Source organism: Erpetoichthys calabaricus, chromosome 9 (assembly GCF_900747795.2).
Source record: "Erpetoichthys calabaricus chromosome 9, fErpCal1.3, whole genome shotgun sequence".
Lineage (NCBI taxonomy): Eukaryota > Metazoa > Chordata > Cladistia > Polypteriformes > Polypteridae > Erpetoichthys > Erpetoichthys calabaricus.
The window spans coordinates 70,522,214-70,547,845 of NC_041402.2; the positions used below are offsets into that span (position 1 = coordinate 70,522,214).

General features: G+C 38.9%; 1 protein-coding gene and 1 long non-coding RNA gene across 8 annotated transcripts in view; both read left to right on the top strand.

Annotated features, from left to right (window-relative positions):
- The first annotated feature begins 8,077 nt into the window (after positions 1-8,077).
- LOC127529258 (uncharacterized) lies at positions 8,078-9,275 on the top strand. Its single transcript, XR_007935932.1, has 3 exons — positions 8,078-8,136; positions 8,859-8,928; positions 9,173-9,275. It is a non-coding gene; the product is annotated as an uncharacterized LOC127529258 (long non-coding RNA).
- An 8,909-nt stretch (positions 9,276-18,184) lies between these two features.
- cngb1a (cyclic nucleotide gated channel subunit beta 1a) overlaps positions 18,185-25,632 on the top strand; it is a 95,556-nt gene continuing 88,108 nt past the window's right edge. For 2 of the 7 annotated variants that reach the window (XM_051931487.1, XM_051931488.1), the window contains exons 1-3: positions 19,904-20,108; positions 22,713-22,824; positions 23,496-23,535. In XM_051931487.1, coding sequence (XP_051787447.1) covers positions 20,068-20,108; positions 22,713-22,824; positions 23,496-23,535 — 193 coding nt within the window. In that variant the 5' untranslated portion in view covers positions 19,904-20,067. Of the gene's footprint in view, positions 18,224-19,898; positions 20,109-22,712; positions 22,825-23,495; positions 23,536-24,689; positions 24,847-25,632 lie in introns of those variants that run through there. The other 5 variants (XM_051931490.1, XM_051931492.1, XM_051931491.1 and 2 more) reach the window with 5 other exon arrangements.

Consider the following 25,632-nt stretch of genomic DNA (forward strand, 5'->3'; position numbering starts at 1 on the left):
ACTTTACCTGCCAAATAATATAGTACACACCCTAATTGGGGCTTATCAGGTGTACACACCTTTGCTTCCCCTTATGTGGACTGAACCTCAGACATCAGCTCCTGAAGTGAAACCTCTAACATTACATCACGGCAGCTGGTTCTCGTACTTAATTGACAGCATGAAGATCCGAGTATTACATTCATAGGTCTGAATCACAATCTGATTACTTGGATGGTTACCTACCAGGTAATAATTGTGGTTGGTTGGCCAGTCCGCCACGCTGCCTCAGTTGCGAGAAGCAGATCATAGATATGTTATATAGTACCTACCAAATAACACAAAGAGTACATGACATGTTTTGCCCTAATTGGGGCTCATCAGGTGTACACACCTTTGCTTGTGATATATATATATATATATATATATATATATATATATATATATATATATATATATATATATATATATATATATATATATATATATATATATATATATATATATATATATATATATATATATATATATACTGTATATAGTGGTGGCTCTGAGGATAGGGATCTGCACTGGCAATCGGAAGGTTGCCGGTTCGAATCCCGTAAATGCCAATACAGACTCTGCTCTGTTGGGCCCTTGAGCAAGGCCCTTAACCTGCAATTGCTGAGCGCTTTGAGTAGTGAGAAAAGCACTATATAAATGCAAAGAATTATTATTATATATATACTGTATATATACTGTATATATCAATCATTTTCTATCTATCTGAAAAGGAAAGACTTGGAATTTTCTGAGAGATCATGACTACTTTATGGTTGTAGTGCCTATCAAAAGGTTTTGCATAAAGTCTTGCCACTCTAGAATGCCATTCATATTTTCCACAGGGTGGCTGCAAGAACAATACAGTGTAACACACTGGAACATTCTCAAACCCACTTAATACAATTCAAGGCCATGGAAGCTGTAGCCAATTAGCCAAAACTGCATGTCTGTGAGGACTTCTGTAAACCAGAGTACACTGGAGGAAAACACAAGTACAGCTGCTAGGAGAATGTATAGACCCCATTCCAGCAGTGTCTGGGTGCAGGGTTCAAACCCAGGATGGTGGATCCAAGAGGCATCAGCTCCTTCTACTGAATTTCCCCACCACATTGTACCACTCTTTTCAGATTGATGTAAAGCAATTGTCCCGGAATGCCTTGTGGGATAGAATAGGTCATTGAGACATTGATCTAGGTGTACATTTTCAAAGCTGGAGTTTATGAAACAGAAGTTGCCAGTTAATAAGACTATTTAGGGCTAGCCTAAATAACTGTCCATTTTGATGGTGTCACACCCAAATTAAGCTGTTAAATAGAGACAGACAGACAGTGGCATTTACTCTACTGCCTACAGAGCGAAGTATTTCCCAGTGATCCTATGTTGCTTACATGTTCTATTCCCTTGTCCCAGATAATCACTTTAGAGATATTTCATTATATCGCACCCTGTTGGAATGAAGGAAACTTTCCTTTTACCTTTGAAATGTTTGTGTTCACATTTGCAAAGTGTTAATCACAACAGTAAAGCTTAGTATCATAGCCTGGAATCTAGTAGACATTTGAGAACATGTGTGATGTGAAGTGTCAGATGCAGTGCTGGTAATATGGTACCCAGATGGGGAATATGTGGATCCTTCTTCCCAGAAGGTGCTGCCTTTAAGCCATTTGTGCAATAAGCAAGGCCTCCTAGTGTAAGGGTCATAAACACAGCTACACGGAGGATTAATCTGTATCTGTCCTTCAAGGTGTAATCCTGTTAGGGTTCCAGCACTAATCCGCAAAGCTGGAGTCAATCAGAGGTGCTTCCTGGGGCTTGTTCGGGCTGAACAGGTACAACTGGCATGAGATTTCTTCCATACACAGCCACAAAGGTAAATGGATTTTATTTCATTTATTAATTCTTCTGGAAGAATTGCAGTTATGGGTTTAAATTTTAGTTTAGATTTTTGTGTGTGAATTACAAATGTGGAGCCTTTAAGACGTGTGCTGAAGAAGATGTGGAAGAACATATCATTATGCCTGGGAGATTACTTTTTAAGAGATCTCATTTTGTCTTTAATTCCCTCTAATATTCTGTTAATGGTTCGACACTCCTCCTGCCTTCCTTTGCTATGTGTATTACTCAGAATGTTACCAAGTCTTCTGTTGTTTTCAAGGCATTTCTGATTTATTGCGTAAAGTGGCATTTGATTGAGTGGCTGTGAAAGGAACTTTTTAAGAGGAAATGATTCTATATCTGATTCTGGTGTCCATTTGTTTTGCCTCAAGCTGTTTGAATTGGTTTATACTGAGATTTCTCACCCAACAAACTAATTGTCTTTGTATTTAGTGGCTTCCTCAGTAATGAAAAGACATATAAAATGTAAATGTTGTTCTCCCCACAGGTTACAGATTCAAAACTGGGCTTTAGTCAAACCAGATGAATAAACTAGTGTCTTCTGCTTGCCAGCAGCCAAATGGTTTTTCACATGGAATTAAACAATCTGGATTTATGCTAAGATGAAATTCATTTCTTTTCCCCAAGTGTGGCCAGAATTGTGTCATTTCTAGAACGACTCTTTGTATGCTTCAAAAAACTAATTACTGCTGGTTTAAAGTCACCAATGCTGTCCAGCAGTGACCCAGGTCTGACATACCATTTAATTAATGACATGACTGTTTTACTTGGTGTGTTCCTGAGTTTTAAGTACAAACCCTGAATGCTGTGTATGGGTAAAACTTGCTGCTTTCAACAGTTTGTTAAGCAATTCATACTTAGGTGTGAAACAAATGTCTTTCCTGCCTTGCAAGTCCATATTTCAAGAGTATTTAGTGTGACAGCACTGGCATTGAAACTTTATTTTGCGTCTGATGAAAAAGTTAGCTATTTATAAAAAATATTATTTAGAACATTTTATGCCTTCAGAAGCATCTATTTATTTAATCTGCGAATGTCATTGTGGGAGTGTGCAAAGATGGAGCTTTAATCTGATTTAGAGGATGCAAGGCAGGAACGAATTCTGGATGGGGTGCTCATTCATCGCACTCTCAATGGGCCTGTTTAGAGTCGGCACATAATCTAATATGTACCGGAGGAAAACTGGAAAAAAAATTACAAGGGCATCTAAAGTATTCTTTTATAATGAGATTATGATATCTCTTTTTCATCTGGATTAATTCCTAATTTGTTATTTGTGGAATTCTGTACTTCCATACACTGTATAATATGCTGAACATCCAAATATAAAGGACATGAAGGTAACATTAAACAGATGGCATTGTTTTTAAGAATATAATTTTTTTTAGTCTGTTGCATGTGTCTCTCTACTTGCATACTAGACATCAGTAATATATTTTTATAGTTCTGAGTATTAAAAAAATAACTGAAACTTTATACAGTATTCTCATTGACAGATGTGTGTAGCTCAGCCAATGCCTTCATCCATCTTCTAAGCCTGTTTATTCCTAGAGAGGATTGTGAGCTGCTGAAGTTTACCCGGGCAGACTTGGGCACCAGGCAGGGAGTCACTCTGGATGAGATGCTAATCCATTACACAACCTACGGGAAAATGTTAATTCTCAAAGGTTGATCTTTGATGGCTCATGAAATGACAATTATGTTTCATTTAAGAATCAACTTTGCCAAAGGTGTTTCCCCTAGAATCCCTCAGGAGAAACAGTTTTAGACAACAAAAAGAAGCATGAGATACAACTGAAGTAAATGGTGTCAAATTTGAGAATTTGGTTTGAAAAGCATGTTATGTTTTGTGAGATCTCTTACTAGTCTTGTTTTAATCTCTTTCAAGACTTCTCAGTTTTTTACTTATTATTGGAATGATTCCTTTATCCAGGGGACTTGCAACATTTGAGATCAGTTCCATTTTTTTTTCTTTTGCTAATTGGAGTGCAGGCAACAAATGAAGTGACTTGCTCATGGTCACACAATGGTGTCAGTAGCAGGATTTGTATCCACAACCTCAGGATTTGAAATCCAAAGTCTTTAACCACTATGCCACACTGTCTGCCTTTTCTTCTAGAGTGAGTTTGATCTAACTGGACCACAGCAATATAAATTAGAGCAGCTAATAGTATTATTCAAAAGCAAAGACTACAGTTTTGTAATCTTAGTAAAGTGTTTGATTACTACCGTCCATGCATATTACTGAGCAAACAAATACTTTCAAAGTGCAAAAAAACATGTCAATTCACAGCCCACTGTGTGACTTTGCTGAGATCTCGACTGGAACTCAAGGGGAGACCCTTGTAAGAATATCAGGGTATTTTTTTCTCTGGAGTAAAATCTGAGAAGTAGGAGACTAAAGACAACGTCTCCATTTTATTTCTTTCTGATCTCGTTATTGTCGAGGAGAAACCAAAAATCTGTTAAGATCTCTTTTTTGATATTTCACTTCTATGGGAAGACACTCACATATGAACACACACATATTTATAGTTACCAGTCAAATTAAAATTGTGTCTTTAGATTGTGTGAGGAAGCCAACACTATTAGAAAAAAAAGACTACACAGAGCACCCTTAGCTGGTAATCAGCCCAAGCAGTCTTTTAGTATGATTTCTGCCTTTGGCCATACCCGTAACAAATTTAACAAAATCTTCTTCTTCCTCTTTCGGCTGCTCCCATTAGGGGTTGTCACAGTGGATCGTCTTCTTCCATATCTTTCTGTCCTCTGCATCTTGCTCTGTTACACCCATCACCTGCATGTCCCCTCTCACCACATCCATAAACCTTCGCTTAGGCCTCCCTCTTTTCCTCTTCCCTGGCAGCTCTATCCTTAGCATCCTTCTCCCAATATACCCAGCATCTCTTCTCTGCACATGTCCAAACCAACGTAATCTCTGACTTTGTCTCCCAACCGTCCAACTTGAGCTGACCCTCTAATGTACTCATTTCTAATCCTGTCCATCCTCGTCACACCCAGTGCAAATCTTAGCACCTTTAACTCTGCTACCTCCAGCTCTGTCTCCCGCTTTTTGGTCAGTGCCATCATCTCCAACCTATATAACATAGCTGGTCGCACTACCGTCCTGTAGACTTTCCCTTTCACTCTTGCAGATACCCATCTGTCACAAACAGTAAACATACTTTATGTTTAGCAAGCAGGTAAGCTTACAAATAAGATGTGCCATCCACAATATAAGAAACTGCATAATTGGAAAATACATCCATCCATCCATCTGAATCTGCTTTCTCTAATTTAGGGTCACAAAGTAGGAACCAGCCCTAGACAGGATACCAGTCCATCCCTTGGGCACACACAAGCACTCACTAATACAGGGACAGTTTAGAGCTGTTACCTACCCTAACCTGCATTTCTTTAGAATGTTGGAACAAAACCAGAGGACCCAGAGTAAAAACCCCCTTTCTCAAATTCACCTAATATCATTCAGGTTCATGAGGGGCCCAAGCTTATTTCAGCAGTACTGGATTCAAGACTAGAAAAGGTCTGGAAAGGGCAGCAGCCTATCACAGGGGCCATACACACCCACACACCAACCTGGAATATCCAATTTAACCTAACCAGAACATCTTTGGACGTGTGAGAGAAAAAGTGGAGCAGACGATGGGAGAACATCCAAATTCCACATCGTGTCCTGGCCAGAATTCCTGGAGTTGTGAAACAGCAGTATTAAAATTGTGCCACTGCCCAAAGACCGTTAATTTACAAAAAAATAATGAAGTCAATCAGCAAGATACTTTTCCTTTTAATCAAATCTCTTACTTCTATACACAGAATATCAATATTCTTTATGATTATAAATAAAAGTAACGTTTTCCAAATTGGTTGTTTGATCTTACTAATAATACAATTAGACAGAATCCTGCATCTATATCTAATCAACCCAGACAGACAAGCAGACATATGACACCAGTTTCATGCATATGACAACAACATAAGAAACAGACAAGTCTTTTCCACATCTGCTCATTTAACCATTCTGGCGCCACATTGACCTGAGCAATATGTTGTGCTTTAGAGAACATCTGCTGCATGCTTGAAAGTGTGCATGTGTCACTTACATGGCTCCATGTTCATAAAACTTCTCTGATAATAGGTTCAGCCCCTATATCATCGATTTATCAAGCCACATCACAATGACATTAGTGTAGTTTCAGGGTGAAAGTAGGGTTAGAGGAAACTGTGGTTAGGGTTTAGTGTGAACAGCGCCATGGGCTAAGTGCAATTTTAACAAATAACACCAGTAGAGTTCTAGGATAGAAGATAAGGTTAGAGGTTAGTGTAGTTAAGATTTAGTGTGAAGAGTACACACATTCTCAATGACATTAACTTTACCCCTAACGTAACCTGTTTTTTCAACATTTAACTCGCTAACCTTCGAACTGTTGTATTTTGCATTTATTACTGCAAACTGTGCACTAAATACTCTGCCATTGCTGTTCGATGCTTGCTTTTTATTCAAATGTATAAAACTTCTCTTCTTCCTATAACTGTTCTGAAATTGTGTCCTAATTCTGCATTGACATGATGTTGCTGTGGCTTTGTAAAAAGATACTTCCCCTAACTCCAGCAAAAAACATGGACAAAAAAAAGAAGACATCATGTTGCATGACGTATTTTCCAACTATGACATGACTTTCATTACATTGCAGGATGTTTAGTTGGGTGGTGAAGATCGTCCCTCAGCCACCAGAACCCCCAAGGGAACTGGGAAAGGATGAAACAGACAAAGAGGAGTCATCTCCAAAGCCAAATCCGACTCCTGTTGCAGTGCCACAAGAGCCACCGCCAAAACCGGTAAGGAGAACTTATCTCAATGATTTGTCTGTTTCTTTCCTTATTGATCAGCTTAGGTTTGGGGTTACATGATACAGTGGATTGTTGCAGTGTGTTCTGGCTATTAGAAGTAGAGGTTAAACTAGAAATAATAATAGACTGGAAGTCTCACCCTCCTAAAGGGTGTAAAGAGGAACTGACACGTTAATGCCAATTGGACAAGGTCTAACAACATGATGGCTAGATTTCACACTCATGGGTGGAAGTTCCATTTCTGTTTGATAAATGCCAATTCTAGATAAATACCTAAATAAAGCTGAGGCAATAAGTTCCTTCCCAAAGAATCTGTAGAGAAAACAGGAAGGAGTTTGCCTTGTATGGACACAGTGAGTGTCATATCACACTTTTATATTCACTTCACTTGCTAGCCAATCCAAATAGTACTCCACTTATTTTGACTTTAAATTCACCCCGGTTTGCATTCCAAATGAAACAGTAAACCCAAGCAAATCCAACAGCATGTAATAATAAGAGATACATGGACGAAAGCTAGAAACTCACATTTTAACCACATTTGGGCCTTGTGACTTGGGGCTACTTCTGTCTAGCTCTTTACATAGAGACCTTTGCTTGACGGGTGTCTAATATTTATTGAGATTTAGAGAGAGCTGCTCCTGGATGCGTGTTGTGAGTGTGCCCTATGATCAACTGGCATCCCATCCAGGGTTGGTTCCTGCTCTATGTTCAGTTCCAGCTGGAAAGGCACCCAACTACCCCAAATTGTACTAAACAGATTGTATAATGCTATGTTATAGCCGATTAGAAGTGAACCTTTAGGTATGCAATAAATAGCAAATAAGACTTAATTTAGACAGGTTTCTCTTTTTACTAGTGTAGTTGTTTTCTTTCCCATCACCACCTGAAAAAGTGCTGTCTAGGTGGTACCTAATCTGTGAAAATTACACCCTACAGTACAATGGTATGTTTCACCTACAGTTTCATAAAGAAATAATTGAACCTTCCTGATTTCCACTTTTTTGCAAATTGTTAACACCAGAGCTTTAACCAGAACCGAATCCTACATAATGAAGAAGAACACTCTTTTTAAATTTTATTTTCTAATGAACAAAATTATCTAACGCCACATCTTCTGTGTGAAAAAGTAATTGATCCCCAGTTAAATCAATAATTAGAGTAAGCTGACTGAACCCACCAGGTTCAGCCTTGCTTAATATACACCTCACTTATTTATACTTCTAGGTGTATTATCAATGAGTCACATCTTCAAGAAACACCCTGAATCTTATTCTTTTATTGTTCTTTAACAGGTTACCAAACAAGTAGAAGCTAAAGAAAAAGTTCAGCCAAAGACAAATGTTGCAGGTAATAGTTTGGTAAATGAGAGGTAATGAGTCCCTGTGATGCCCATTTTCAACAAAATTATTTCTACTAATAGAGGACAGGAACTTGTAGATTCCCTTTGCCTTCCAACATCACACATTGAATAGGATGCAGAAGCTGACAGTTCCCTACCCCAAACCCTCAGCTGAAATCTATACCTTTGAATGTTTGTTGAGTTGCCTACATTTTAAATTTTTAATTGGCTCTCTGCTGTGCTATAAAACCACCCCCAGTTTAAGGGGGCCACTTGAGAAATGCCCTAAGTTGTTAGTATGCACAATTTACTCAAACATGGAAACAAAAGGCTCTGAACCAGAGTTGGACGTGTTGGAAGCCAGTTTCAAACATTTCACAGTTAGGTAGTGTGTTCATTTATTCTACAATGCTCCTTTAGTTTTGACATACAAACTTCATTATGTCATCTATAATATTGTTATACTATATCCATGACACTGAGAGGCTCCTGTCCTTTTTCTCTTTGAAAACAAAGACACTGCACACTATATTGTATTATAACTTAATTCTGTTATATGACACTCCCACATCTTCATGCATACACTGAAACTACCATAGTAAACAATATATCATCACTCTCACACACGTCCACTGATTGATTGCATTTGAGTGCCCCCTAGTGCTCTCTTTAAATTCATGTCTATGAGGCCGCTCATTCTCTTTTGCTAAGAATTAATTTTCTTTTGCAGTTGTACCAGAAACAAAGAAGCCCACAGAAGAATCATCAGAAACAACAGAGGCCCAAACTGAGAATAAACAGTAAGTGATCAATTTTTATAAAGAAAAAGATTTAATATATCCATAATTTTCTAATCAGACTTTATAGAAAACAATATGAGGACTTTATGACTAGTGCATTTAGTTTAAAACTTTCTTGTCTAAAAAACACACCTGACTGCTTTTCATATCCTTTGCTATTAACACAACATTTACTACAGTTACTATAACTGTTTTCATTCTTTTCCATAGTGGGTTTTCTAGTACATTTCTTTGTTTTTTGCAGCACTCAAGGGGGCATACTGTCCTGGGTCACACAAGGATTTGACAGCATCCTCCCCAAGCCATCAGAATCTCCTCGAATTCCCAGGGCTAATGCTATTGAAGAGGTATGAGGGGCAAATTCAGATTTTCTATAATATCTATCCATATAATACAATAGCTGTTCATTTGTCTATCCAGGATTTTAAATCACCTATAGCTTGCAAACTGTTTGACTTATTGACTTGAAATAAGGTACACATATAGTACATGACATCTACTATCCACTTTTGGGGTGATGGTTGAACTCCAAGGTTGTTCCACTTTTTATTGTTATTTAATTTTATTGTAGAATCAACTCTCGGCAGGGGCCAGCAGGGCGGCTGTGCCCCGCATGTGTATGGGTGCCTTTCTCATCCCTACTACCTTCGCCGTCACTTCCCCTACTTCTTCATATCTTAAATCATTCTTGACACAGCTTGAGTGAAAAATGAAAGAAAACGTACTAAGTAATTGCAACACAAACACTGAGTTAATCAGTTTTAACACGAAAAGATGCAGACGAAAAAAGAGAAGAAGCAGGCCACTAGGATGGAGGAAAGAAGAGCTGCTCAGGAAGCAGCAAGTACATCAACCTCTGAGCAAACTAATGCTAAACATACAGAGAAAGAGTATAAAAACTAGAAATGCTCAAGTCAAGTGTATTCACTGCATGTTATCGTGCAGTGCGCCATTCCTGGTGTTAGATATTACATTCAGATGCCACAAAACCTAATAATGGTTTTGTTGGAAAAAAAATAGGTTTTCACAAAGACAGGAATATTTACAAAAGGAGAACAACAAACATTAAGTCACTCGAGGGCAGGACTAACCTGCCTACCTTCCTCCTTCTCTCACCTATAACACAAGCATATTCTCCTTCACCTCATTGTCAGGTGAACCCTTGCTTCTACTCCATATCTGATATTAGGATCTGCTTGAGATCAACTAGAAGGATGGGGTGGGGGGGTATTTTCTGGGATAGTTCCAGACCTCACAAAAAGCACTACCGGGTCATACAGACCCTGTTCAGTGCAGTGTGGGTCCATGCCAGAAGCTTCACCTCACAGCCACATCTGAAAATGCCTCTGTGGTCAGTCACACCCTTTTAAAAGGGCAGGCCTTTAGTTGCCTTCTTGCTCCCCAGAGGAGCAGACCTTAAGCTGCTTTCCTCTGGAATACCTTATAGTTCTAACAAAAGAGCATTTAAAATAACCTCCAGGCTAAGAGATTGGCATCACGTGCAGGGAATGATCCAGAAAACCCCCTATTAATGTCCAATTTTCCTTCACAATAGTGTCAAAAGAAGTGCACAAATGTTCAAAATGGATTGGGTCATGAATGGAAATAAGTACTGTGGACCACCAGGGGGCGTACGGCTCCCCAATCCCAACACAGACAGGCTGAGACACTAGATTTGCCCTAACCCTAAAATAAATACCTTTTTTAATGGTCTGAGGTGGCTTAACTGAGACAGGTTTCTCTTGATATTGCATATTTGAGTATAAGACTTGTAAATCCTTCATATTCATAATTAATTAATTTTACCAGCATTTCAATATGCCATACAGCACAAAGGTGAAAAACCACTTCATGGATACTTTATAAATCATAGTAAGGCCAAAAGAAGCCTTTGTTAAGGTCTTGTTACATAACTGTATATGAGTAATAGAAGCATGTTTGCAGTACCTACACTAAAGTGTTACCTAAATCTAATAATATTAGACTTTACTTTGAATAAATTAAGTCTACATCACAAACTCAAATGCAGAAATTAATGCTAGAGTTAAAGAGGGTTTTTACAAACACTAGTAGACATGTAATTGGGAAAATGACTCACTAAGCATTTTATGTTCTCCTGCTGTTAACGTTTACTACAAACACATCTGTGATGTCAACCCTTCAATCCTTCAAAAGCCTGGGCTGTCTTTCACTTTGCTGAGATCATAAGTCCTGGTGGTTGATGGCCTGTGTCTGCAGAACTGAGAGTTCTGACATCACCATCTGGCTCCACATTCTCCTTTCCTGTTACAGGTGAATGGTGGAGCCAAGAGATAGCCAGCAGCTTTTTGGGTGAGACTTAAGTCATAGCAAGCCACACTCTAGTACAGCCATTTGCTGTGTTAGAGTAAAAAGCAATAGGCCAATTTAGTATGAAAATAAGGATACCCAAAAAGACCTGGGTTCACTTCCCAGGTCCTCTCCACATGGAGTTTGCATGTTCTCCCTGTGTCTGTGTAGGTTTCCTCCGGGTGCTCCAGTTTCCTCCCACAGTCCAAAGACATGCAGGTTAGGTGCATTGGCGATCCTAAATTGTCACTAGTGTAAGCTTTGTGTGTGGGTGTGTGTGTGTGGGTGTGTGTGTGTGTGTGTGCCCTGCGGTGGGCTGGTGCTCTGCCCAGGGTTTGTTCCTGCCTTGAGCCCTGTGTTGGCTGGGATTGGCTCCTGCAGACCTCCGTGACCCTGTGTTAGGATATAGCAGGTTGGATAATGGATGGATGGATACCCAAAAATGAGTTCAAAACTCCATTGATGGTATAAACAAGAGCTGGAAACTCCAAATGTTAAATTAGAGAGAGTAAAGGCTGCTGACATACCATAAGTATTTTAGTGCAGTGGTAATAGTGTGTCTTTGGGCATTGTTTTGTTGACAAATGGTATCAGACAGGTTTGTCCATAAAACGCCATACTGTTGTATTGATGAAATATGATGTGTTAGCTGTATCGATACAAGACACATCTATCAAAGAAAGAGAAACAAGACTCTGTACTGACGATGCCCTAGCACATATCCACAGTAGTCCAAGGATGCTCTAGTCCAAACCCACTACACACACAGATGGTGATGGGAGATGGTCAAAGGCTTAATTCAGGCTGTGAGTGGCATTTCACTTCTACAATTTGTCATCCCATGGTCAAATGTATTCCCTAGAGATCCTTGAAATCCTTGGCTGGCACAACATCTCTATAGATGTTGGAAAGCTAAATTTAGCTTTCAGCCTCCAAGTGATGTTGTATCTGTGAAGCTTTCTGTTACTTATGGACAATAGTGAAGTTCTTCCTGTAATATCATCATCAAGATCTCAATGTATGTTTTATATTCCTCAAAGATGCCCAGGCTACTTGAAAGTGATCTGAGAAAGATCATTGATTTGTCACCTGTAAATCTCACTGTTGTTCATGAATATGTGTGTCATTAGCATCATTGGTGTGTTGCAATGCTAGTGATAACACTCAAAGTCAACATTACCAGACCATGCTAGGTTATCTCCTTTGTAATTGAAAGCCTCAAGCATGGCCTTCTATTGGTGGTGGAGAGTGCAACAAAGTTTATTGTGTGTATGTATGTATACCCATATGATATTATGCAGGCCAAAGTAATCTTATAGAAAGACACAGCATAAAATAAGACACAAGGTACAAAAAAAACAGAATAAAATATTCATTCAAAAGTGTTTCAAGCTACTGTATAACAGTATGATACGGTGGTTGATCCATCTATCTACCTACCAGCAGTTTGTTCTTCTGGACTACCTCTTCTCTCATCTTTAGCTTTTTCTACTTGCCAGATATACTAACAATGGCCGTCTGGAGTTGCTAGAAACATGAACCCACATGGTTAAAGGGCAAGGCAAACCTCAATTACCTGTCCGTTACAAGTGGAGACATTGAGCCACAGACAGCATAAAGTGTATCACTGCTGCCATCTATCCCACTGGGGACTATTAACATATAGTCATCCTGTCCCCCCATTATGCTTCCTCTTCCTTGAGGAGTGCCTAAACTTAGAGCTCCCCACATACACATAATGAATTTCATCTTTTGTTGGTGGCAGACCATTTTCAATGGCTTGGTCAAAACATTTTTCATTTCCTGTGTACTCCTTCAATGCATTCTACAGTCCTGCTACTTTCCTGGATAATGCAGCATTGATAGCAGCCCTGGTTCTGACCAAGTGCTTCTTTACTATATAGTAAAAGTGCAGACCAGAAATAAAACTGTCAGGCCTCTGGGGTAAACAAAACCACTGAATTTTATTAAATAAAATTAGAAGGTTTCACAGGAGGCCAATCGCCCAGTTAAAAAAGTAATTAAATTATAAATAAGCCCCTTTAAACCTAAAACTTTAATGCCGAAAGGCCTAATTATTCTGTGTGGAGAGCTTACCCAATTCCCCACGTTCTCACGTTGTCCATTTCCCCTTGGTCATTTTAACTTTCTCTGTTGCTAAAGCCAGGACAACCTTTTGTTTACTTCCATCTCTACATTAAACGTTTCTCTGACAGGGAGAGGTCTTTAAACTCCACCCTGGAGTTATTTCTGGGGTCATCATTATAATTATTTCTGGAGTCATGGAAGTCACAAAATCCCAACACTTCCAGACTACAATACCCTGTGGAGGCTCTTGGAAACAATGCATCTCCACGCTTACACTATCTCAAATAAATAGACTGGGGTCTTAAAAACTGTACTTCAGACATCCCTGGAAGTGTACCTATGGTGCCATCTGCTGGCTGATAGGAATTCTGTTGAACTAAGTTCTCAATCGCAATAGCACACTTGAAGTAGTTAATGCCTCTACAATTACAGAAATATGCACACACTGTGAGCAATATATAAATGTAGTATATTGTAATTTATTATGTATTATGTGTTTTATTATAGGTTGTGTATTGTAATATTATGTGATTTATTATAGATGTATAGGGGAATTATTGATATCTACATATTGTATGTACAGTATCTATTCTATACAAAAATAAAATGCTAAGGGTTGTCTGTCTGTCACACAAAAAACTCACAGACCACTGGACCTTGAACCCATATCTTGATCTTAATCGAGAGCTTATGATACGTGGATGGTCCACCTCAGTCACATAACTGGGATTCGGGCCTTTCTAATGCCAGGCGGTGGTGTTGCCCCACACCCCGGCTGACAGGAAAAGAACAGTGGTGCAACCACACAGCGTTGCTGACAGAAAAAGAACGGCAGCTTTAATGGCAAGCAGTGGCACAGCCAACAGGAAAAGAACTGTGGTGTCATCTGATTACAGTGAAGTACAGTACCCAGGCCAACTGATTGTTTTTATTGCCAAAAACAAGTCATATGCGGCAAGCATGACAAAGGTGGAAGTAAGCTTGGCAAAGTGACTTGTGGTGATGTGCTTTATGAGTAACACATAAACTACATTTCTTTGAGTGTAGTGTTTCCTAGTATAAAGTATAAGATAATACAGGTTAATATGCACAGTATTATAGGTGATTTGTATTTTATTTACACTATATATATTTGCGTAAGATACTTCAATAAATGATAAAAACTTTCACTCTCCAATTAATTAGTAAAAGAATGACAAGAGCTGAATGATTTCCAAGTGAGAATTTGGTGGCATGCACCTATCTGGATTCATCTTCCAAGCCTGTCCTTTTCTGTTCAGAATTTGCATTTTTCCCCTTTGTTTTATGTGCTATTTCTTCTAATTTCTCTGGGGTTTTTCACCCACATAATAAAGATTTCCTGCTAGATTTTTTGTTAACTCTAATAATGTGAGTGTGTCCTGCAATGAACTGCTTCCCTTTCCAGTGCTGATTCCTACTGTGTGTTCAGCAATGTTGGGTGTAACTCTGTGACAGTGAATAGAATTAGGTGGGTGTGTGAATGTAATGGGTGACACAAAAGGTAGGTACTCGAGACATTAGAGTCCTCTCCTAGTGATAGGTTCCACAGTTTCCCTAAGAACAGAGCCTTTCTCCATTTACAAACTTTAACCTTCATGAATTACAATACTCATTTAGGGTAGCTACCTGGCTAGTCAAGAATATATCTGTCTGTCCATTGACGTTTTATAAAGTTGTAGGGAGCAGGAGCATTCAACAGGAGCAATTGTTTTCCTGATTGGAATTTATCTGTTTATGGGGCTTGTCAATACATACCAGGTTGATTTAGTCTTGCCAAATAGTCTAACCTGCTTGTCTTCTGGATGTAGAAAAATACTGAAGAAAACACAATTAAACAAAAGGAGCTTGTGCCATCTTCATGAATGATGTCCTGGTACCAGAAATCCCCACAGCTACTCCAGCTGACCATTCACAGTGACACTGTAATCTACTACTAAGTATTTTACGAAAGCATTCTAACAAATACATTTAATGGCACTGATCTTTTTGCATCTCTCTTTTATTTATTCCTTTCATTTCTTCCATCATAATTGGAATCCCTAGTCTATCCTCAATCACCCTTTCTCTCATTATTCTACTGTGTAATGATGTGACTGTGGTGGGAAGTAGTGGACATCAGAGCCAGAAGCAGCCTCTTTGCCACAGTGTGCTCTCAAAGTCACAGAATGAGGTCATTCTATGCACTAAAGGCTGGCATTTATTCTCTGTCTGGGCCCCAAATCGAGTCAAGCTAGCTTATGAAAACTGAAAAGACAACTGTGGAACATTTCACATAATGCACACCCCATTCTCCTTCCTCATTATTTTACTTTTCTTTTTTATGCTGCTATTCGATGGCTGGAGCAGAAAAATGAAGGTATGGTTCACTCTTATTTATGAATATTCTCTTTTGTATATTTCATGACATTCTCACAAATCAGCTTATTCATTGCTCAGTTGAGATGTCATGTCCCGACTTGGTCTTGAAATGAGTATATCCATAGCAGAGCATGCGTCTGACATTTTCAGATACCATAGGACAAACAGAGATTTTTTTTCATTTTAATTTTCACGAATATTTGATGAATTTGTACAAAGATGCCTTTTGTGTTTTTCATACACGTACGTTGACTATTATTTTAAGTAACTGCCTTATGTACCTGCCTACAGTAATATTCATTATCCCATATGAGATAAGAGGCTTCAACAGCCAATTTCTGCCACTTTAACCCATCCTGAGTGAGATGCTGGGCCTCACCCCAAAAATACCATGCCATGGTTAGTTCCAAGTGGACAGTTTAACATCATTTACCCCTGGTGGTGTCCATCTTAGGCCAACCTTGAGAATATGTGCTGAATTCACTCTTATGATGTGGCCAGGTCTGCAGTGCCTGGATATCTTGACCTTCCTGATTATATTCCAAAAGTTGGTCTTTTTGTAAAGACTGTTATTATAGATCTTATTTCACTGAATGACTTAACAACGTCTCCTTAGATTCCAGTTATGAAATGAATTTATCTTGTTCTTTTCTGACTTTATGACACACCAGCACTCTGAAACTACAGGCAAGTCAGGCTGGACTATATTGTTCTGCAGTCTGACCTTGGTCCTTAGACTGTACTGCATGGACTTGCAGATCAGCCTAAGCTTGGCAAGGATCGTGTGTAATTTTACAATATGCCTTCTACTATAGTATATTTCTGAGAAACATTTTCTGCCACTGTGAGCTGTCCTGAGCTAGATGTTGTGTTCACCTCAAAAATAGCCTACCCTGGCTAATTCCAAGAGGACAATTCAACATCATTTGCCCCAGATGATGTCAATCGCAAAGTCAATGGAGGCTCTGATCAGGGCACTTGAGAGACTGAGCGTGGAGTCCGAGTGTATGGGCTTGAAAGTGTCCTGCATAAAAACCAAGATCTGGGCTTTTAATGACCTCTTGGGCACAACCATTGGTAATGTGTCTATCTGCGGAGAGAACATCGACCTTGTTGAGAGGTTTGCTTACCTCGGTAACGACATTCATGTCTCTGGTGACTCTTCCAATGAAGTCAGTAGATGGATTGGGAGAGCATGAGGCATCATAAGGTCACTGGAAAGGGGTGTGTGGTGCTCCCGATATCTTTGCAAAAGGACAAAGGTCCAAGTCTTTAGAGTACTGGTGCTTCCTGTTTTGTTATATTGTTGCGAGACATGGACGCTACCAGTGACCTGAGACAAAGACTGGACTCCTTTGGTACTATGTCTCTTTGGGGAATCCTTGGGTACAGCTGGTTTGACTTTGTGTCAAACGAACTGTTGCTCACAGAGTCCTGAATGAGGCACATTGCCTGCATTTGAGGAGACATCAGTTATGGCACTACATGAGGCACATTGCCTGCATTTGAGGAGACATCAGTTATGGCACTACAGCCATGTGGCTCGATTCCCCAAGGGTGATCCAACTCAGAGAATCCTCATTGTTGAGGACCAGAGCAGCTGGACCAGGCCAAGGGGACGCCCATGTAACACCTGGCTACGGCAGATAGATTGTCATTTCCAGACGGTAGGACTGGACTGCGTGTCTTCCTGGAGGGTTGCCACCAGGATCCCAAGCTGTTTTGTCGTTTGGTGGGTGCAGTAACACGCTGTACCAGTGTATGCTCCCCAACCCAACCTGACCTTACCTGATCTAATGTCCACCTTAGGCCAACCTTCAGAAAATCTGTTGAATTCACCCTCAAGATTTGGTTTGGCATGCAGTGCCTGGATATCTTGATCTTCCCAATAATATTCCAAAATTGTGTTTTTTTTGTAAAGATTGGTGTTACAGATGTTTTTTGGCTGAATTTCTTAGCAAATTCTTCTCAGATTCCAGTTATGGAATTAATCTATCTTGATCATGTCTGATCTGATGACACATCAGTGCTCTGAAGCTATAGGCAAGTCAGACTGGACTGTACATATTCTACAGCCTGACCTTGGTCCAATATGGTGTATTGCTTGGACCTCCACATAAGCCTAAGTTTGCGAAGGATAGTGTCTGACTTTATAACATGTCTTCTACTATAGGGTATTTCTGAGAAAATTAGGTAAATCCCCTTAGTCTAATTTATTTGGGAATTTTAGCCCTCCACATACTCCATTTATAATAAAACATAAAATAGTAGATGAAACTCTTTTTAAAAGGAAAAGGTAACTGAAGACCTGAGTATGGCAGAGAAGGTGAATGTGTGGTACAGGACCTAGATCATTCTAAGAGAGGAACAGCTTCATTCACATTATTTCTAACAAAATTAAAAGCTTGTATTATTTAAAAGTGGACACAAGCTTAAAAAACATTCCTTTTATTCCAGATATCCAAGCAAAAGACAGCTCCAGAGCCTTGGAGAGTAGCAGGTGAGTTGGGCCTATACCTATTACTTATTAGAGTGTTAATATCATGGTCACATGACATCACAGCATGGTCAAGTTGTGGGTAGTGTTTTTGTTTTGGGATGCTACAGCTATTAGCGCGGCTGTCTCACATTTTGGCTCAGCCACTGTCTAAGTGAAGCTTGCCTTTTCTCCATGAGCCTTTAAGGACTTTTCTCAGTTATTTTTGAGTACTCTCACATCCCAAAAACATAATGTGGAGTTGAATGGTGATTCAATTGGTGCACTGTAGATGTGTGTAAAATATTGTACTCTGTTTTGAACCGGTTGTTTCAGAGTTTGTGCCTTTCTTGCTTCCAGTGATACCATAGTAGGCCTGGGCACTTCAGCTTCAAAATGGATGAAGCACAATTGGAAATTGGTGTATGAAGGAATATTGGACTGCACAATGGCAGAGTGGTTAGTGCCACTGCCCCGCAAGTCAAGAACAGTGGGTTTAAATCTTTGCTTAATATGTAGAGTTGGTATGTTTTCCCACTGATCACATGTGCTTTCTCTGGATATTCTGTTTAATAGAAAACTTTTAATTGACACTGTGTAAGCAAGCACGTAGTAAGTTTGGGTGGGACTGTGCCCAGGATTAGCTGCTGTTTTGCATTTGTTGGTCGCAGGATAGTCTTAGATTTCATGCAAGTTTCAAATGGAATGAGCAGATCAGAAATTGGATAAAATCAGTTATTTAACTATCAGCACGTCTTTTAATAACCCTGCTAAAATAGTGCATTGCTGCCCCCTATCACTCAATGCTATTATGGCAGATCTTGTGACAAATACCCAACTCGTCTAAACAATAAAATAAGTCAAACTTAGTTGAATGAAGACTGACCTTAAACTGAATAAAGCAGGTATTGAGAATGGTATGTTCTGCTTGTATGTCATGATACTGAATTTTAAATTGTCATTTGGACTTTTATCATGAGTATGTTTCTAAATGTAGATTTAAAATTAAAAATACAAAGAAAAGAAGTTCAGCTCTTTGGGATGCTGGTTTGCCACTGTCTTAGCTTGGATTCCAGCTTCAGGCATTGCCCGTGTGGCATTTTCATCTTCTTCACACATTTTTGTGGATTTTCTCTCCAAATAAGTGCCAGTTGGGTTAATTAATGATTATAAATTGCCCAAGTATAAGTGAGTGTGGGCGCGCGTGTGAAGATGTGTTTGCCCCAGCAACCCATCCAAGGTTGATATCTGCTTTGTTCCAATACTGCCAGAGTAGACAGTAGCTCCCTATGTACAGGATCTGGATAAGCAGGTAAGAAAACTGATGAATTAATCAATTTAAAAACAGACTATTTAAAAGAGTGAACAAAAGTAACTCATAAAAAGAGTGAGAAATTAAATACAGATTGCCACGGACTTGCGCCATGTGGAGTACACACTTGTTTCCACCTGGACTTGAACCTACACCGTTCTCATTCATTCTGACTCTGTTACACTAATCCAACAGTGCAGCTTCCTTTAAACTCTTTTAAGTGGTGATTGGTGGTCCCGTCAAAGTCTTGCAGGGGAACACCCCTCAAATGAATGAATCAGGAATTTAATATGGCGATGGGCAAAAAATTACGCTAATTTTAAAAGGACAATATTTTTTCTGTTTCTGGGCCAGAATGTTTAATTGATAATAATACGATGTACCATGCAAGAATCAGGTTCACAACTGCACCCCCTCTACACTAGTCTGTCTCCCTACACAGTGTTTCATCCAGGTTAGATGTGTATTATAATGTGTATTATAGCTCAAGCTCTGGATTTTGCTTTTAGCAATTTTTCTTTTTTTTTTTTACTTTTAACACATACTGTACTTGTTTATGCATCTTTTTCATGAAAACTCCAGGAATCCTGCAGATGAGTAAGTACAGCAAATTAGCTTGGCTGACCAGATTTTGAGCTGCTCATTTTTATGTTAAGTCTCCCCCGCACTGTGCAAAAATCAATGAAGCAGTGAATGGAAGGCATAGTGAATAAATTCTTTACTGGACTTTTAAGATAATGGATAAAGAGTAAGGGTGTCCCACAGCAAAATAAATTGTGTCACCATGAAATGATAGGCATCCTTCTATAATTATACACTTTTTTAAATTTCATCTTAACTACGCTGAAAACAATTCATATTCAAAAACTAGACAAAAAAACATTAAATGGAATTTGATTTGCTTGTATTTAGCAAAAAAAAATCCAACAAAGGGGTAAAGCAAAATTTACTTGACAAGATTTCTAAAAGTAAGCTAATTAATCATAAATACAAATTTCTTTGGATTAGTCAATAATTCTTAGAATAAGGAAAACTAGATTTAATATCATGATTTGAAGACTTTCACTTGGCATCGATTTAATTTTTTGCAGTGTATAATACACTGGATGGCACATGGCACAGAGGTTTCTACTAATGCCTCACAGGTTTGGTGTTGTACATTCCAATCCCGCACCCAGCCATTGTCTATATGAGGTTCACACTTTCCCTTTGTGTCTTTTCCTCTGGGTATTCCAGTTGACTTTCTAAATTCCCAATAACACACTTGATTCTAAATTGACCCAGCAAATGAGGTATCTCTGTAGTATTTGGGAATATTTTGGACACAATTATATGTAGTGAGAAGTCAAGCAAAATGACACCGTTTTTTTGGCTAACTAAAAAGATTACAATATGCAAACTTTTGAGGCAACTCAGGCCCTTTTTTCAAGGCAATCTATCACATCTTGCCTGAAGAAGGGGCCTGAGTTGCTTCAAAAGCTTGCATATTGTAATCTTTTTAGTTTGCCAAAAAAACGATGCCATTTTGCTTGACTTCTCACTACATCCATAATGGCTAACATGGTACAACATCCTAGTACTACTGGACACAATTAAATAAATAAATACTCAAACAAATAAATGTGCTGTAAAACATGATAATAAATAAATACTAACGACATTAAATGTGAGTATAAATAATTATGTAATATTTAATAAATATAAATATAATAATAAAAATGTGTCACTAAATATATTTTTTGCTGCTTATTTCTTTATATATTTGTTTAAATATTTCTTCATTCATTTATTTTGGTGACACCACACACAACATGAAATAACCCCTGGAATGAAAACCGTCTCTTTCACACATTCAAGTTGAAAGGGTGGGCTCTCCAAGTTCTGTTTTTTGATTGGTGAAACGTATGTGCTTTGCTTGACTTGGGAATCCTGTGGCCCCATTTGCATGTCTGTGGTGGATATGAGTGCAAGAAAAAGTTGTCCAGATGTACTATTCTTTAATTTCAGAAACTCCAAATTCATTTTTAGGAGTTTGCATCTGAAATGTCTGCTGTAAATGTGGCACTTTGACACACAATAGTTTATGTCCACACTACCAACAATTTGCCAATCAAAAAACAATACTTACTAGAACCTGCCCTCTCATCTTTGATGAGTGAAAGTGACGGTTTTCATTTCAGGGCTTATTTCATGTTGTGTGTGTGTGTCACTGAAATAAATAAATGAAGAAATAATGTTAAAAACACATTAAGAAATAAGTAACAAAGTATAAATATAATTTTATTTATTTACTTGCTTTATTTTGTCAGAAATATTACTCTATACTTCAGAGGATTGACTCCGTGTCCAGTGTTGGTCCACTGCAGCCCACATTAACCCTAATGAGATGAAGCGGGTTTGGTAATGTTATAATATGCTGCCCATTTGGGACTGTGGGAAAAAAAGCACAACCAGTGACAAGGGAGACCTGAACAGATGAGAGCTCCAATAGTTGCTTTTCCTTTTTGGTGGTACGGAAGTCCAGTGAAGGAAAAATTAGAGCATCACATTACAAAGAAGCAAGGCAGCAACCAATCAAGCGACTATAAAGTGTGCTTTGGACAACAAGATTGATGTGCTAAAATAGTGTGACAGATAAAGGCTCAGTGGTGGACCTTAGACTCCAATAATGACATGTATGACAGGTTGTGTGTTCCAAATCCGCTTCAGTAAGCTCAGCATTATGAGAAGGCTGGCTGGTTTGGAATTAGGGAATATTCTTACAGGAGCTGGAATTTTCTTCTTGTTTTTACATGTTTTTCTACTGCAGTCTAACAGGTGACATAATACTGTGGTGATCTATGATAGTAAAGTGCATATGTTCTGTTTGAACTTCTTGATGACTAGATTACGTCTAATTGTTTATACTTTGGGATATGCAAGGATGATTAAACATCAGCCTGTATCTTCAAGAACACAATATTTGAGGCAACAGGCGAAACTCTTGTAATCTAATAGTAGCTAGTCATAATATATTGAGTTTATGTCAGTCTTCTTGTTTCACTGCATTTGCTCAGTAGTTTTAATTTAGTGTGCTATAAGTATTGCACCTGCATAGTGAAATGCTTTGCAAGACAAGCCGATCTTTCAATCTGACATATCTTGGCACAGATTGTTGTTCATAATGGCAGTGACATTCTCTTAAACCACATGTCCTTACAGGCAAGGAGGGGGAGTCCTCAGCTGGATAACTGAGGGACTGAGTAAGGTGGTCCCTCAGCCAGAGAGCAAGTACAAAGCATTTCAGTCTAGTACTGAGGACAAAAATATCGAGGTAAGTAAAGCTTAGAAATATCTGTTATGAACCATGTTGGTCTAGCTCAGAAATGCAACATGTGGAATGTTAACTATGACTGCTAGTTAGAGTTTCACTACAAAATGTTCATCCTAAGAGGCTATGGGTGAAATCAGTTTAATCTCAGTGAGGATTGTTAACAGAGGTGGACCTTCAAGATGTTTGAAATTTAAATTCTGTAGGACATGTCCGCTTGTATAATTTGCAGTGTAACTGAAGACTTTGACAGCAACCTGGCAGAGTGTGAACATGTCTCACAGCAGGTTACTGCGCTCATGGTCAAGTGAAGCCAGTTTAGTGTAATGCCAGATGGCCTGTCATCATTTATAAAATCTTTAGCAAACTAGTACTGCATATCTAAGATGAGTTATTATATTGTGACATCAACATAAATTTTGTGTTACTGTGCTTCATGACAAACAAGAGCAAAACAGATTTGTGTACAGTTTGTATGCAGTAAATTAAATTACTATAGTTAATACTTGCACCCCAAAAACATTTGTGTGTAGCATGAAGGATGTTATTTTTGCAGAAATTAATCCTCTCCACTTTTTAATCTGAATTAAAATAAACATTAAGACTGCTTTGACCCTTGTTAAAGAGTTATGAATCTGACTAATTGTGATATTTAATTGATTCTTTTTCACTAGGAAGCAAAAGTCGAACCACAGCTTCCACCCCAAACTGAAGGTATGAGTTCATGAAGCTTTTAAAATCTGGGAAATGTCAGTATACTGTACTTTACAGCTTCAATTACACCAAAAGCATCCATTCACCTTTCTTCTAACCTGCTTATCTGTTTCACGGTTGTGGGGAACTGTTGAATATCTTAGCAGCACTGGGCACAAGCAGGGAACAAACACAGGATGGGGCACCAGTCCCTAGAGGGGCACAATCATGCAAACACTCACACTCACTTAAAGTCGACAGTCTGCCTAATCTACACATCTTTGGGATGTGAAATAAAAAACAGCGTACTTGGGCAAAAAGCAATAACATTCAGAATGTTCTCAAACCTGCTTAATCTAATTCAAGGTCACAAGGGTACTGGAGCCTATCCTGGTAGTACTGGGCACAAGGCAGAGAGAGCACTAGTCTATCCCAGAGCCCACTTACATGCACAAAGGACAATTTGGAGATGCAGGAGGAAAACCCACTCTGACATGAGACTGTGCAAAGTCCACAAGGACAATAGCCCAGGAAATTCAATCCATTGTGCTACTGTGCCTCCCTGTAAAAATGTTTTCTTATAATACACTTTAATAAAACTTTTAAAAATGTCTTGTGTCCCTTCAGACCAATATTGAACATAGTGCTCATCCTTTAACCTGTACCCAGCAATGAGAAACTTAACAAAATATGATATCTTTATTACTTTATTACTTTTACTTTATCCCTCCAGAGACAATGCAGCTTTCTCTGGAGGGTGATGTCCTTACTGAGTGCATAGCACGGCTGCCTCACAGCTCCTGAAGTTTTAAGTTTAAATGCCGGCATCTTCACTGTCAGAATGTAGTCAGATTGCTCTCCTAATGTATTCCAGTTGACTTTCTAAATTCCCAATAACACACTTGATTCTAAATTGACCCAGCAAGTGAGGTAGCTCTGTAGTATGGGGGAATATTTTGGACACAATTATATGTTGTGAGAAGTCAAGCAAAATGACACCGTTTTTTTGGCTAACTAAAAAGATTACAATATGCAAACTTTTGAGGCAACTCAGGCCCTTTTTTCAAGGCAATTGATCACATCTGTGCTCTCCTAATGTGCTCTCAGCATGTATTTCCCACCTCTTATTCCAGTTTTCCTTCCAAACACATGGATGCTAGTTTAGTTAGCAACTTTAAACTGTCCCAGTATGAGTCAGCATTATTTTATGTGTGTGAGAGTGACCAATGATGAACTGTTATGCTGCCAGGATGGGCACTAACTCCCCATTACCTTAAAATGTGTTTAAATAGGTTGAATACAGCATGCTGAGGAGGTCCCTCAACCTGTCAGGTTGGTCAGTAGGCAACATAAGAGACAGACATCTTCTTTATGTGCTTGTCCATGTATGGCGTGTACAGTATATATTAAAATGAATATTTCATAATAAATGCTGTTAATGGAGACTACAGTAGGTCAAGGAAAAACATACAGTACATAATTTATGTGCATTTAATGTAAAGTGTTTGGAGTATATTAATTCACCTCTGTTGGGAGTTGTTCCATCCCCTATATGTTAGGTGGCAGTGATCCTTCTATGGTAACCCAGTTGGGACACCTGCAGGAAGTGCAGCTCTGTCGGGGTTCCTTGGGACTGATGGAGGGTGCTGTTGAGGAAGGAGCTTGAATGGAACAATTCCGAATCCTCTGCTCTTATCAGTCCATCCATTAAACCATTCAGGCCAGGTACAACTTTATTTCTTCGTCCCGCTGGCCAATTTGCTTGTGTCATCATAATGGCCCTACATCTGGGTAATAAAACATCTTATGGCTGGGATGCCTGTTCTCCTCCTACACTGTTAAAACAATTAACTTCTTTAAATGATATAAATAAATAAGAACTTATACAATCACTTTCATTCTAACAGCTGCTCCCATTTAGGGATTGCCACAGCAAAACTTATCCCCCCTTTACATCAACAGTGAGTGTGTGGAGAGGGTCCATACCCTTCCGGTTTCTCGGCATTCTTATCTCCGTTGACATCTCCTGGACAGACAACATCACAGCAGTCATCAAGAAGGCTCAGCAACAGTTACACTTCCTGAGGGTCCTCAGAAAGCACAACTTGGACTCCAACC